The following is a 16,352-nucleotide window of genomic DNA, read 5'->3' on the forward strand; positions in this document are numbered from 1 at the left end:
ACATGTTTGAAGCTTGTAAAGGGACGAAGACAGGCACCTCTCACTCGCAATCTGCTCTTCCGCAGCGCCGCCCCCCCTCCCTCCGGCTGACATTATGAATGTAAGAGTATAGTAATCATAAGTAACACGGCAGGGTCCGTTACAGTTTGTTTTCATCTGATTTCAATTAAACAAAGTCTTGGCTTTCAGAATAATAAACTTGTTTCGGCAAATTCAGATGATAAATACAGCTTTGAAGCTTCGGCATAATTACAAGCGGAGAACGGAGTAACTTAACGTCACAGCAGGCGTAACAACAGCCGGTGTTTCTCGTGAGTGTTTTCCCCGGGAAACAAACACAATACACACACACGCAAAATTACACACACACACACACGCAAAATTACACACGCACACACACACTCGCGAGCTTCCCCTCCAAACGAAAATATCTTCCCTCCGTAGTATTTTGATCATTTGCTAATAACCAATCAGATCGATGGATTCCAGAGAAGAGGAAACTTTGAAGGCCTTTTTCTCAAAATGATGACTCGGTGACAGTCATTATATAATGTGACATATTTCGCTTAATATTTGGAGTACAACAACAATCCTGATATCATCAGAAAGCTAGGAATGTCCTCTTTCCAGCAGTGTATACAACTCATGTGTCTTCGGGTCACTGCGACTGATTTCGATGGAGCAGGTCACATATGAAACAGAATAACGTTTTCTGCAAACAAGATGGAATGTGTTCAAACAATCCCTAAAGGTTACAGGAACTTACAGTAAAATGAACAAATAAAGAATAATCACACATTTCTTATCATAATAAACATTTATCTAGTGGATAACAGATATCCCCTCTCTTCATTTTCTTTCTTACCTGTGCCCTCTGCTTTTCTCTCAGTTTCACCTCACGATCTATGAGTTTCTGCCGCCTGCTCGTCTCCTCCTGCAGCCTCTTCTCCAGGTCCTCCCTTCTTTTCCTCTCCTCGTCCAGCGCCTGCATTCGCACTTCCATTTCTTGCTCCTGAGAAAACATTGAAATAGCCATTTTTAACGTTTTATTAATGTGTCTTCAAGTTTGTGGATTTGTCACAAATGCAAATAAATATATTTATTTCTCCCATTTCCAACGGCAAAGCTGTGAAAACAAACTGATATTATAATTGTGATTTGATCTGGTAGTGACCTTGTTTTCGATGAGGCGGTGCTTCTCTGCCTGGGCTTCTCTCAGCAGTCGCTCCATCTCCTCTAGCTTGGCCATATTTGACGTACTGGCACTGCAGCACACAAACACACATTACACACATTAGAGCAAAAAAGTAGAGGAAAACGTTGGTTCTGCACAATTAACCACTTGGCATACAGTCATGTGAAAACAAATCATCCGTCATCTGGCTGAACCTAAATTACAATTAAAGTGTCATGAAGTTAATCAATTACACCTTCTGCACAGCAAGCGTGACAAACCGCCGCCATTCTGTCTTCGCCATGTTTTTTCAGGTGTTTTTACATTTTCTGAGAATCTCAGTTCAGTAGTGGATGCACAGATTACTGTGTTGAAGTATACGCATAATCCAAGTTTAAGAAACAAAATATTAATTTCCGTTAAACGTCTGTGCAATTATCCAAGTATATGCATAAGTGTGTGTGTGTGTGTGTGTGTGTGTGTGTGTGTGTGTGTGTGTGTGTGTGTGTGTGTGTGTGTGTGTGTGTTATGAGAGGAAGCCTCGATGCCAAGGCACTCTAGGGATCAGACCTCTCTTTTTCGTCTCTCTGTAAAGTTTTCAGACTCTGCTTTGTCCCTGTCCTCGGTTTAGGACAGCTTCAGGTCTCTCACACTGCAGATGGTCTACACATGACATGCATTCCATCACAGGCTAACGATGTGTGTATATGGTATTCATGTGAAGCAGTATTTTGCTCTCGAATGTTCCTCTCCGCCTCCCTCTGACCAGCAAACACACATTCTCTCTCATCCTGAGCCAGAAAGGAAATGGATACCCAGTGTTGATTTGTGATGATGTCACAACATTGTTCAGATGAATGGTCCACATTAGACTCTGTCTAAACTAATCAGGGAGGGAGGGAGGGAGGGAGGGGGAAATAAGTAGGGTACCCCAAATAATTGAAAAGAGCGAAAAAAAGAACAAGTATAAAACAAATGAATCCTTTCCCGCTCCCTCCCTCTATTTTCACTTCCATAAGAAATCTACATACCTTGCACTCTTTACTCTGCCATAATTACACATTAAGGACTTTTCACTTTTGAATTAATGCATTTTTAAATGTGAATATTTCTTAAACATGTTTGCTGTTAGTAAGCATGTTCATTATTATTCACTTTCAGTATAAACAACGTACGCATAGACAAATAGACATGCATTCCTACTTAAATAACAGTACGATGGGTAGAATTAATTCATTTGCCATTATTTATTTAGGCTCGTACTAGTACCCTCCCCTCCCCATGCCATTCTCTTACCTCCGTCGATGAGAATGAATCACCCTCATAGTCATTGTAGACCAACTCGGATTATTCAAGTAATTAGATCACTTGAGAAGATATGTATTTCTCTTGATGCAACACTTGTATCTCCATCACTGACAAGATAACAAAAATGCCAGCTCTATCCTTTTTTCCAGCAGATTCAGGTCCAACACACACGTCTTCAAGTCTGATCTAAGCCGGTGCAACCCAATCCAACTTGGAAGCATTTTAGGAGGCAGCCTGTTCCAGGGAAACTTTCAGAGAGGTCAGTCTGCAAATGGTTTGGCACTGTTCAAAATCCAACTACAGAAACAAGACCGTACCATTGAGAGAAACAAGAGGAGGGGAAACAAAAGACAGATGCAACCACTGGAAGAAGGAGAGAAGGAAAGCAAGAACACATGGTTTCAGTCCAGATGGGGGGTGAACCCCGAAGTGTACCTCCACACTCATCTGAACCTGAGGGGTTTGAATGTGAACACACACACACACACACACACACACACACACACACACACACACACACACACACACACACACACACACACACACACACACACACACACACACACACACACACACACACACACACACACACACACACACACACACACACACACACACACACACACACACACACACACACACACACACACACACACACACACACACACACACACACACACACACACACACACACACACACACACACACACACACACACACACACACACACACACACACACACACACACACACACACACACCTTCTTCCGTAACCTGACCCATAGAACACTAATCAAGAGTCCCCCTTAACTCGAGTCCCACACACACACAGTACTACACATCTTAGTCCCTGAGGAGGGAGCGTGAAAGGCGGGCAACTTCTGCCTTGCAGCTCCACACACTTTTTGCATTAACTCACTTTCTACTCACTTTGAAGACCCCAACCCCCTTCCTACAGTCAATGTTTCATATTACAAACACAAAGAGATATTTTTGCATTTTCAACCTTTTCCGTCATTCACTTTTTCTTTACACTTTGCTTCTCTTCCTTTTGTACATACACAAACAACACATTCCTGCAACACCTACCTGGAGACATTATCAGGAGAGCATGCAGAGATGCTGGTTTCAATGGAGTCGGAACTATCCACACTCATCGTGTCGAAGGCCTGGTTGTCGCTGTACCCGAAGGCATCGAGGTAGACGTTGGTCTGGAAAGCTGCTCGGGACCCGGACTGAGCTGGAGACACACACAGAAAGAGAACATTAACCACAGCTTCAGGAGGGACGAACTACTCAATCTTCTTCTTCATGTTGTACCTGTCTCCGTCTTCTCATCTGGGACAGAAGTCTGCCCAGATGGGGTCAATTTTGGATCACAATGCCCCGCCACTGTGAGACGCTCTTAAACGCTTAGTAAAAATATAAATCCAAACCTCATAGATGTAACTACTCTTGTTTAAATATAAGGACTCGCAAATTAACAAACAGGCTGCAAAATGAAGAACAGTAAGTCCTATAAAGCGAACCAAAGGAGTCTGGAGAGAAAATGAGATGTCCTCAGAAGTAGAAGGAGAAATAATGACACAATTACTGTGCAGACACTTAACACGGCCTCTGACTACAGGAATAAACACACAGAAACCCTGATAGCATCTGCTCCATGCAGCAGACCCACCCATCTGATGAGCCTGATCAAGGGACCAGAGGGACTCAGGGGCCAGACACATGCACAGTGTCTGGGAAATACAGCAGCACTATTACAACACAGAGCAAATAATACTCTTTTGGATTTATGTAAAAAGTGCAGCAATGGACGAGTTATCTTATTAATTATCTGTGTAATTGGGTGGTCTGCACATACGTTATTACACTTTCATTCACAATAGTAATATACACATCATCAAACTTGACCTCAATTGTATCTTGTGGTGAATGAACCAGTTATCTTAATGATTGGAAATAGCTGGGTGATGTTGGTGGCAGGAAGCTGACATGAAGAAATCTACTTTTTAGTCTAATTGTTAAAACAATGAATATATAATTTATACTCAAACAAGCACCTCTTGTTAACTCACTCACATAAACAAACTCATAGACAATACTCTCCATCAGCAGTCCTCCTCCACTTACATTCCTGCACTATCTCCACTGACAGATAAACAAATGGAAATCTTTACACACACACACACACACACACACACACACACACACACACACACACACACACACACACACACACACACACACACACACACACACACACACACACACACACACACACACACACACACACACACACACACACACACACACACACACACACACACACACACACACACACACACACACACACACACACACACACACACACACACACACACACACACACACACACACACACACACACACACACACACACACACAGGGTTGATGCTACCATATTAGGGGCCTTTTCATGTGACAACCAAGGGAAGTGTGAGTGTGTGTTTGCAAGTGTGAGGCAGACACAAAAGGACAGAAAACACTAAGAGTGTGTGTGTACCTTTATGCAGATGTCGAGATTCAGCTTCCTTGTTGGATAAGGAGAGAAATCTTGGGAGAATGCTGCCACAACTTGTGCTCTGTACCAGGGGATGATGGGACTGTAAACAACAAACGAGAAAAACTGTGTCCTTTCCATGTTTTGTAAATGAAATAAACATTATTGCATCTTCAGAATTCTGCCATATTTACAACACACAATACAATTGAATGTCGAATTTAAGCACATAAGCTAAAAATAGTTTGAGAAAAAGTTTGGCATTGATGAATTTGTAATCATTGGTGTTAGTTATGCATATGTCAACATCAATATGTATGTGTACCTTGGTAGGGTAGCTGCGTCCCAGTGTGGCACAGGTGAACTGGGGGGTCATCATAGGTGTGGTTTTCTTCCTGGGTAATGTGTCACTTAGATGGGACCCCCCTCCTCTCTCAGACCTCTTCCTTTCTTCCAGCAAACGGAAATGCTGACCAAACGAGATGTATATTAATCAATCAAAGCAATAGTGTGAAATGTGGTTTCTACATATTGTGTTGCTGATTTTGAAGAGGGACGAAACGTCATCTAAATAAAAGAAGAAATGCGTATGGAGCAGGAGTTTGCCACCATTTGTTCCTTCTTTTATGTCACACTAAAACACACAAACACAAAGTTGCGGACACACACAGACAGACACACACGCATTACCTGCCTGTGTCGCTGGCGGTGATTTTTGACAGGAAGGGGAGGTGGGGGGGAGTCAGGGAGGGGAGAGGGGTCTCGATAGGACACCATGTTCTCCGGCCAATGCACAGAGGGTGTTTTGGGGAGGGGGCGGGGGTAAAAATGAAAGGAGGAAGAAGAGGAGAGACAGTCGGCAGGAGAAGAAGAATGACAGAGCTTTGGAGAGAAGAAAGGTACATTGTCAGAAAACTGGAAGAGTTCAAAAGAAGGAGGAAAATTAGGGAAACGCACTCATACATACACACACACACACACACACACACACACACACACACACACACACACACACACACACTTTGCACCATCTAGCCCCTAACACCACTACACACACCTCGTCCTTCGGTGGTTTAGGGGTGTCTCCGTCAGAGGAGGGCTTCCCCCCGGACTCAGTAGAGGCATTGGTCAGAGTGGGGGCAGGGGCGGGTTTAGGGTCCCCCCCAAGCTGTGAGTAAAGCTCATTGATTTCGCTGACTGTGACATAGCCCTGGAAAAGTGTCATGTAGAGAAGAAGGGAGAGAGAAGGGGTGAGGCATAGCATGGGGTGAGTCAGCCGTTTAATTACAAACTTGAGAATTAGTGGTTAGAACGATGCGGACACATTTAGTGGTGGTTTTAGCCGTTTCAGAGCAACAATTAGAACGAAAAGTATCACTTACTGTCTCATAGCATGAATTGAGTTGGTTACAAAAGACAATAGACATTGTTACAAGGTTACCTCAGTATTAATACACATGAGTATAATTTGTGCTCAGAATGAATGAAATGAGTCTCTGCTCTGGTAGTTACAACAAGAGATCGAAAAAGCAAAAAGAAGTAACCAGGAGGAAGGAGCGAAGGACAGGAAGTTAGGATAAGATGGATTCAAACAAAGAGGAACAGAACAAGGAAATATTAGTGAAACCATCAAAAATACCTCTGCTTTCTTGCGAGAATTAGAGGAAAGGAGGGATGAGAAGGCGTAAGGGTCGACTGGAGGAGGAGAAAGTTTGGAGTAGGTGGTGTCATGGCAACGATCGCTAAAGGACTGACACACATCAGCCAGAGAGGCCGTCTCCTAGCAGAGAGGGAAACCCCAGCGATAAAGAATGATGACAGTCCAGCCCACTTTATTTTTCTTAATTCTAAGAGGCAGACAGAGTTAATTTCCTTGATGACAGCTGTCAATCAAACCTACCTCTCTAAGAGTGAAACCTCGGCCACCAGTGAGCTCAGCATATTTCCTTTCCAGCATGGAGAGGTTTTCTTTCTCCTAATAGACAAAAAAGCAATGAAATACAATGTTAACAACTAAAGGACCCTTTATTTGATGCTTTTTCTTTTCGCTTATACACAGAAGGAAGGATGACCACATGCATGAATTGTAAACATGGAGGTCTTCGTACCCTTTGCAGCATTGCTTCGAGGGTGCTCCTCTCCTTCAAGAAGCTCTCTTTCTCTCGCTGAGCCTGCTGGGTAATCTGCACTGCCTGTTTCTTAAGAGTTAACAGTCGCTCCTGAAGGAAAAAGCAAAACAAGCTTGTTACACATGTATAGCTCACTCATAAAGCATGACTCAGGCCTGACTCATTCACAAACAGACCGCTGTTACCTTGCGAGACACACTGCTCCGCTGGAAGTCTGCGATCTCCCGGAGAAGATGTTGTGTGTGCGTCTCCTTCTCCTCGTCCTGCCTGCTCTCTTTCTCCAGCTGCTGGAACTCCAGGTCCTCGAAGCGTTTTGACTCTGCATCCAAAACCTCACAGTCCTGGACACACACAATGAATCATTCACAGGGTAAATAGGCAAGACAAATCCATCTCAACATAAAAGTGAACTAGACATACCGTTATGCACATACACTTTATATACATTTAAGATGCAGGTAAACAAAAAAGACTTCTGTTGACACACACAGGGAACTTGCCATGCTGCATTTTGCCAATTGGACCCAATGCCGAAATATCAGCAACATTTCTATAATAGCCAAACTCTTGAATCCAAACTCTATACAGGCTCGAACCCTGGTGAAATAAAGATGTGTAGACATTGAAACCTAAAAGTTAGATATTGCGAAGAGAACAGGATCCAAGATTAGATCAGAGGTAGCCTTGGGGTGGAGAGCAAGAAAAGATGTGTGTAATTTCAAGTATGCCAGCATTACGTATCTCTACATCGGCCTTTGTTCTGGTCTATACATGTACACATGCATAGACCCTTCCCATTTAATTACAGTTTTTTGCTTTGCTATGTTTTGTAAATTCTCTGTGTGGATCCATTGAGTTACTCATTAAAGTCAATGTTTTCCTGTGCGTGTGTGTGTGTGTGTGTGTGTGTGTGTGTGTGTGTGTGTGTGTGTGTGTGTGTGTGTGTGTGTGTGTGTGCATGGGTGCGTGTGCATGTGCATGTGTGTGTGTACTGACCCTGGCCAGCTGCTCCTGCAGGGGCTCCTTGGTGGCCTCAGGGCAGCTGTCCAGCTGGGAGCGCTGCTCACACACAATCTGAGCCAACCTCTCTACTCTGCCCCTTTCTGCCTGTAGCACCTCGCACGCCTGGCATACACACATGTTCACGACACATAGACGCACGCCCACGCAGACGTACATGTGCACATTTGATGATGTGTACAGACGAACACGAACAAGGACACACACACACACACACACACACACACACACACACACACACACACACACACACACACACACACACACACACACACACACACACACACACACACACACACACACACACACACACACACACACACACACACACACACACACACACACACACACACACACACACACACACACACACACACACACACACACACACACACACACACACACACACACACACACACACACACACACACACACACACACACACAGGACAGAGAGAGGATGGCAGCGTTAGTGGGATATGGGGAGCCACAGTTAGTTACTACGGCGATCAGATCAGCGAGGTTAGCCAGGAGGGAGGAGGGGAGGTAAAGCTGCAGGAATTAACTAAAGGGATGGAGATCTGGGGAGTAGTAATGAAGGTAGTATGAAAGTGTCATGAGTTCTGTCTCCTGATGATTTTTCTGTTTGTTTAAATGGAAATGATTGGATGAGAAGCAATGGCTCAGTGGATTAATGCTCCTCTCTACGAATAACACAACATATACACACGTCCAAAATCTGTACAAGCACTCAACTTCACCTGGCTATTCAACCATCAGGGCAACACTAACGAGCATCTTTCCCTAGGTCTACCTCGGTATCATTAACAGAGCCGTGGGGTCCAGGACGATTTCCCGATTAGGCTAGGAATCCCAGAGTGTAAAATATCCAGATACCAAGGCAGCATGTGCACACAACACACACACAACAAATTCAATCTGTTTAGCCACTTATTCCCCACCCTGTCAATGACACCATATGTTGGTATAAATGGCGACCGACTATCACACACACTCAACCACACCCAGAGTGTGTGTGAGATAGGATCACATGGTGCCCGCTATACCCTGGGCAGTATTAACAGATATATATTTGGACCAGAGACAGCATGAGAAGGATTAACACCTACCAGTTGGTCACATGACCCCGAAATGTGTCAGAGAGTCTCAGAGTGGTGTATGTATGTTCAATATGAAATGTAACCGTTTAAAAGTATATTTCTCCCTTCTCCGCCATTATCGATCACAGAAGGTATCCATTTCACTCACTGCTTTACAATGAACCGAGCCTGATATGTACCTTTTCTTTTTCCTGCTGGGACTTGGATTCCAGGTCAGTTATCTTGTTGTGAAGCGCTTCCAGAGCATCTCTTTCCTGCTGGAGAGCGGCGACCTCCGACTCCTGCTCAGCCTCGACCAGAGCTCGCTCCAGCTCCACCTTTCATAGATACACAGCTGTACGTGAGTCATTTGTAGCGATCCTGGGTTACTTACAATATATGATGCGTGAAATAAATGCTTTTTTGCTATGTCTGTCAGCCCAAAGCGCCGTCCTTCCTCGCTCTTTACCTCTTGGGCAGATTCTTCTATTTGGTTGTCCAGCTCCTTGATCTTTTGCACCAGCTCCTCCATGTTGTTGAGTACTTGGATCCTCTCTTCTTCTACACGCCTCACTTCCTCCTCTGAAGCCCTTATTGCCTGTCCGCGGCGACGAGCTGCATCATCTAAAGCCTGGGAACAAACACCACAGATTGTTAAGACATTAAAACATAATCAATATATGGGTTTCATGGTAGTTAGTTGTCACCATAAACACTAACACCACCATTTCTATCTGTGATGAAATTGGTTGAACTTCTGTAGTTCTGGTCTTGTGCAGCCACAAAACCTCAAGTCACACACACCACAGCTGTCAATCATAATGTCTAACACTTAGCCTGCTCTAATCTAATAAATGAGCTGTAAATATATCCCATCTCTGTGCTTTAAGAATGTGTATGTCGATACTTTCCAAGTATTAAGGAGTGATCCTTGTCTCCTGGGAAAGAACAGGGAGCAAAAACACCTCACATCAATCCTGATGAATCTGTGAAGAAGCTGACCAAAGTCAAAAGGTGCTCCTTTAGCGGTTTCATCTAACAGATGTGTGTAAAACTGAATTTACATTTAACATGTATTTGACCCTATTAAAAGAGACATAGGATCTTGTCGTCACAGAGTAGGATATTCATTTATTCTAATTAAATTACATTTTTAACCTTAAAAAATTACTTTGATAAGAATATGTGATATAAGTGTGAGCCAATTTGAATCTCTTGTACCTCATTGTTCCTCTGTGCACGTGGAGAAGGTGAGGCGGCGAAGCTCCGCAGGCTGACAGCAGGTGATTCGGCCCTGGCGTCTCGCTGACCACTGCTGCGCCTCCGTCGTACCGGCAGATCATCGTCATAGAAGCCATTCTCTGATCCATGGGACGCCATGTGTCCGTTCCCCGTTCCGTTAACAGCTGAAGAATCAGAAAAGACCGATGGTGTGTCGTCATCGTCCTCGTCGTTCAGTTGAAGCTTCTCGAGCTCCTGGTTGATCTTCTGGAGATCCGTCACGGCTGAAGTGGGAGCGGGTCCGCCTTCGTCTCTCTCAGACCGGCCCAGCTCCGAGCACAGAGACAGGATGGTCTCCAGACGCTGTCGCTCCTGAGATGTCAGAGAACGCATGAGTTATCAGAATCAGCTTTAATGCCAAAGTAAGTGAATAAACAAACAAGGAATTTGACTCCAGCATTTTGTTGCTCTCAATGTAAGCAGTTACAAATAGTTACAATACACTTCAAAATAAATAATCTAGTTTTGAAGTTATTTTTGTTAGAATGATGTGATAATGTTAATTCAAGAAAGTCCCAACCAAACAAGTTATAACAATTTGTTATTAAAAAAAAACATTTTTTAAACTCTAATGCTGTTTTGGATGTGTAGCCGATTATTCTATAAACGTATCATAATTATGCGCTACAATATTAAACGCTATTAAAAGAGACAACAAGCAAAGCACACATCATTTAAGATTATACGTAAATGCAAACTTACATTTGTCAGATTTTAAATATTCAAAACCAGTATAAAATACACATTGCATTTTTTATATTTCTTCATATACATTTTTTCAATTTGGTTTAAAAAAATGCACAGATTCAATGTTCTGTTTTGTTCCATACTATATAGAAGCTCTGCGGGTATTATTTCTTTCCATCATAAAATAAAGTTTCCAATGATCAGGTTACCTGGGGGAGCATCGCAGAAGTCACTCCCTCTAGTTTAAATGTCCTTGTTTAGTCCCGGATTCATTCAGTACAATCCTGTTTTGTTTGTGATTTACATTGTAGAGCCTAGAAAGAATATTATCCTTTAACTGGGAATCAAGAGCTTCCCTTTCCACGGTTCTGCCTGCCTTAACTATAGCTATATGAGGAGCTACGGAGGCTGCAGAGGGTCAAAATACCCCTGGTAGGTTCAGCAGTAGCTTCTCTGGAGGAGGGAAGTATGTAAGCCACACAGCAAGCCTGTGTATGTAATATTAGAAATGGAGGTTAGGAAAAAGAATGTGGGACAGAGGTGTGTGAATGTGTTTGAGTGTGAGTGAGAGAGAGAGAGAGAGAGAGAGAAAGAGTGAGCTAATGAGAAGGTAGACAGCTGTCAACTATGATAGGAAGTGTGCACGAGAACAGGCCATGACTTCAAACACAGGAATGTGTCTGTGTGTACTGGAAACGGGACACTTTGTGCTGCAGGAAGGAATCTGAACCAGGTGAAGTGATGATAATGAAAGATGAGAGATGAGAGAGATAAGGAGTTCTGAAGAGAGACATCCTAGAGCTACACAAAGCCTACATTATGTTGCTCGTCATTCATCACATTATTTTAGAAATGGTATTTTATTCAAATCAAATAAATTATATGAACAGATTCCAAATTGTTTACCAGTGGAAAGCACACAAACACACCCCATTCATAGTGTTATGATGCTGTGTCTGTTTGTCACCTTGTTCTTTTCTAATAGACACAAGCCTCTGTGGAACCCTTATAGTCATCAGCTGTCAACTAGAGAGACAAACGGAGAGAGGGTAAGGAAGACACACTGAAGCAAGAAAAAAAAAATGACAAGAAAGTGAGAGTAAAAGAAAATAGTAAGGAAACCCCTCTAACCAGCTGTGCTTTTGAGGTGTAGTTTGCATTCAAAGAATCTTTGCTGCAGCTCGACTTATTCTTCCAATTAAAATAACATCTCAACATGGAAATAATGCATGTGTCCTGTCATACCACTAGAGGGCAGACACGGTTAAGCCTTTCCTGAGCTCAGCCTTGGATTCACAGACACGAGACCAAGTTATTTTACAATATCTAGCAGTATATCTTATAAGAACTACCAAAAACTGTTAATTGTTTGTTATCTTTCAGATTCATTATACAAATATATATTTAAAAATAATAAACATTTAGAGATTTAAAAATATTGAACTCAAATTAGGATGCTGCTTTTTTTAAATTGCACCTAAAACTAAAATCAATTGGTTTGAAGGAAAACCACATCTAATGCAAAACTGTTGGGTTTAAGTAAGTGTTCGATATTGATATTGGACAAAGTGCAAACTGTGTAGGTTACAGCCGCTGAGATGCTTGGGAAATGCAGTTCGGTTTGAACAGCATGCACTTATCAGAATATGGCTGTGTGAAAGAGAGATTAAAAGAAGGAGGATGTTGGATTATGAGTCCAGTTGTCATTACATGTTGAGCATCTGTGTGTTTATCCACCTGCTGCACTACCACTGCACTCTCTAATCTTCATGGTTTCTCTAGCCCACATCTGACTGATGTGTTCTGTGGCTCTTTAGTGGTCCGAACCACACTGGGCGGACCTCCAGATGACTGACATAAACACGCACCGCACCACATATACACACACACACACACACACACACACACACACACACACACACACCCCAAGCACAGGGTTAAGAATAGTCTTGTTAGTATGGGCTTACTGCCAGAGACATCTGCTGAGGGGTGAACCTCATTGTGTGTGTGTGTGTGTGTGTGTGTGTGTGTGTGTGTGTGTGTGTGTGTGTGTGTGTGTGTGTGTGTGTGTGTGTGTGTGTGTGTGTGTGTGTGTGTGTGTGTGTGTGTGTGTGTGTGTGTGTGTGTGTGTGTGTGTGTGTGTGTGTGTGTGTGTGTGTGTGTGTGTGTGTGTGTGTGTGTGTGTTTGACACTCCTTGGGAGAGTGAGTTTGAGGGGACAAGGAGGATAGTGTGTAGAGGATGCATTCTTAAACTAAATGTATTGTACTACTTAGGGTGTGATTGCATCTTTATGCAAAACTATATTGAAATTCAAATGTAAACACTATGTTCTTTCAGAAAGTCTGCAACTAATTTGCAAATGACACCAGATGTGGTCTGAATCACAGCTTATATCATAACTTCTATCCAGAGACATTTGATCCGATTGCATTCTTTTTCCATCAGTTGAATTGGCAGATGGAACATGAGGAACATTATAAAGAAAGCCACATGTGCAAACACGCTCAAACTCACCAGTCTCTCCACCTCCTGCTCGCGGAGTCTCTCCTCCTTTTGGTGCTGGTGGTAGTCGGTCAGCTCCTCCTTCCCGCTCAGTGAGCTGATACTCCCCCTTCGTTCCCTGAAACCTCCAGGTGGCGTCACTCCTGCCTTTCCAAACGACTGCCTCCTCTCACCCAGCCCCATCCAAGGCTCCAGCCCTGCCTTCCCAAAGGAAGACATCCTCTCTCCAAATCCAAGCCCCGGGGCAGCAGTGAGCCTCTCCCTCTCGCTGGAGACCCCATTGCTAGCCAGCCGTTCCTGCTCTGGAGGGTTGGAGGTCGTGGGGCTGATGGAGCCCACAGAGCTGGTGGAGGTCAGGCTGACTTTCTTGGCCACACGGGGAGAAGAAGAGCCCCCTGTCTTAGATGGGAGGGTCACATCCGGTGGGGCAGTGGTGGCAGAGATAGAGGAAGTGGTGGGGGGCAAGATTTTAGGGGAGGAAAGGGAGATAGACACAACACTTTCTCCCTGAGTTGCATTTCGGATTTGATTCCTGTTGGAGGAATGCTGGCTGGAGTTGTGGTTGAGGTCCGGGCTGGCATTGTGGTTGTTATTGTAATAGTCTTTGTTCACTTTATAACCGCCAGCGCCATCGGATCGCCGTGGAGGCAGCGTCGACAAGGTGAGGACTCCGTTGTTGTTGTCACGGGGAGACTGGGTGGGGCAGAGGCGTGGCAGCGAGCGACTGTGCCCTCCTCCCGTCAAACCATTAAGAGAGCCTGTTGAGTATTTCCTGGTCCTACTGCTGGGCACTGGCTCTTGGGTGCCATAACTGCGGCGGCCAAGACGGGGACTTGAGGGCATGCTGGCTGCACCTCCTCCTGATGGAGTGCGGGATGACGGTGGAGGAAGAGACAGGAGATAGTTATTGCTGGCATCAACAGAGGTGGTGGAGCCTCCGCCGTTCCATGTGGACAGTGAAGACGAGGAGCCCGTGTTGTGCAGCCGTCGGCTATCGCTACTGCCGTAGTTGTCCTGGTTGCGATTGACCGAGGAGCGTGAGGACAGAGAAGAAGAGGGGTCGGATCGTCGTCCAGGGGAAAGAGGGGGAGGGGATTTCAAAGACATGGTCGAACGTTCTGAGCCATAGAAGCGCCTCGCCTGCTCCTGGTAGGATGATGAGGATGTGGTAGGACTTGTGATAGGTGTGGTGGGAGGAGACTGAAAGATGGAATGGTATACAAATATATTACACGTTGAAATATTCTAATGTGCTCTATATTTCATATCAGATATAACAGAGGTAGATGATACAGAAATAGTTTTAATGTGTGTGCATTGTGTAAGACTGTACCTCATTGCATTTACATTTTAAAACGACTTTGACACATGTATAATGTATGAAGCATCCTATGAGTATATTTTAGTAGTAGGTTGGTCTATCATAGTCTACTAACTTATTCTGTCTATTTATATTGTGTGTTTGATAGATATACTCTCTTCTGTTGATATGTACATATTTAATGATCATTTCTTTATTTTATTTTTAACTCATGTGCAATGCCTTGTTTACATGCTGCTGAAACAACACAATGTTCACATTTGGGATCAATAGATTAAATCTGATCTAAAATAAAGGGTCTAAGGACAGAGGGTGTCGTTTTCTCATACTGATATTCTGCACAAACTGTGCTGTTGTATTTGCTGTAAAGTGTCTTTACTGTAGGGTATTTTTATTATATGTACAGCATTTTGGCTCGACCAAAAATCGTTTAAAAATGTGCTATATAAATTTGATTTGATTTGAAAAAAGATAATGTTGACTTTAAGCAGTCCATGACTCTATTCTAAAGCTGTGTCATGGCAACCAGAGTAATGAATACATCTAGTGTTGCAAGTTGAACACTGTTGTATCACCAAGGATAATGGGTAACCGCGGTTAGCCATATTTGGTCTTAGAGATAATGAGTAAACCCCTGACAAACATCCAGAGTGACCATATAGATTCTACAACACCTGTTGGAGGGTGACGTAGAAAGCAAAATAACAAATCCCGAAGTGGAGCTTTATGATGGCTGACCTGTGTCACGCTGAAGTAGGAGGGGTTTGCGTTCCCATTGGCTCTCAGGCTGTTCTCCAGGGCGATCTTCTTGCGCTGCAGGGTGTCCATCAAGTCCCGGAGCTCAGAGGCAGATCGCATCCCCCGAGAACTGCCAGTGCCACCCACCACCGAATGGCTATAGTCACTGCTGAACTTCAGGTAGTCTGGGGGTTAGAGAGAGAATCATTAAATGAATTGTATAATAGTGTGCATATTCAAATACATTCATGGGGAGGAGGAACGAGGAGATCCAAATCGGGTAAATCCGAGGAATATTGAAGAAAACTGTGTGAAAGAAAAAAAGGGTGCAGAGATGAAACAAGAGAAAATAGATATGACAAGAATACACAACAACAAAGGGATAAAGAGATGGATCGGCATTTATGTCCATTCAGTTTTTGGAAAAAAGAGAAAAAAAGATCAGGAACAGGAAAATAAGTAGGTAGAAGAAGGAAAAGGGGAAGGGCACGAAGTTATAAATTGTGGTTGAAGAGAGGTTGAGTATGTACCTGAAGCTGCAGCTATTCAT

General features: G+C 43.6%; 1 protein-coding gene across 5 annotated transcripts in view; it reads right to left on the reverse strand.

The window, feature by feature from the left end:
- phldb2b (pleckstrin homology-like domain, family B, member 2b) overlaps positions 1–16,352 on the reverse strand; it is a 37,010-nt gene that overhangs the window by 2,766 nt on the left and 17,892 nt on the right. For 2 of the 5 annotated variants that reach the window (XM_034108443.2, XM_034108447.2), the window contains 16 exons: positions 15,803–15,987; positions 13,756–14,943; positions 10,493–10,864; positions 9,741–9,902; positions 9,472–9,609; positions 8,149–8,277; positions 7,338–7,493; positions 7,132–7,242; positions 6,924–6,998; positions 6,663–6,803; positions 6,081–6,233; positions 5,349–5,492; positions 5,027–5,126; positions 3,571–3,721; positions 1,175–1,265; positions 866–1,012 (listed from right to left, as the gene is read on the reverse strand). In XM_034108443.2, coding sequence (XP_033964334.1) covers positions 866–1,012; positions 1,175–1,265; positions 3,571–3,721; positions 5,027–5,126; positions 5,349–5,492; positions 6,081–6,233; positions 6,663–6,803; positions 6,924–6,998; positions 7,132–7,242; positions 7,338–7,493; positions 8,149–8,277; positions 9,472–9,609; positions 9,741–9,902; positions 10,493–10,864; positions 13,756–14,943; positions 15,803–15,987 — 3,443 coding nt within the window. The remainder of the gene's footprint in view (positions 1–865; positions 1,013–1,174; positions 1,266–3,570; positions 3,722–5,026; positions 5,127–5,348; positions 5,493–6,080; positions 6,234–6,662; positions 6,804–6,923; positions 6,999–7,131; positions 7,243–7,337; positions 7,494–8,148; positions 8,278–9,471; positions 9,610–9,740; positions 9,903–10,492; positions 10,865–13,755; positions 14,944–15,802; positions 15,988–16,352) is intronic. The other 3 variants (XM_034108444.2, XM_034108445.2, XM_034108446.2) reach the window with 3 other exon arrangements.

This window comes from Pseudochaenichthys georgianus, chromosome 20, assembly GCF_902827115.2.
Source record: "Pseudochaenichthys georgianus chromosome 20, fPseGeo1.2, whole genome shotgun sequence".
In the NCBI taxonomy this organism is placed as follows: Eukaryota; Metazoa; Chordata; class Actinopteri; order Perciformes; family Channichthyidae; genus Pseudochaenichthys; species Pseudochaenichthys georgianus.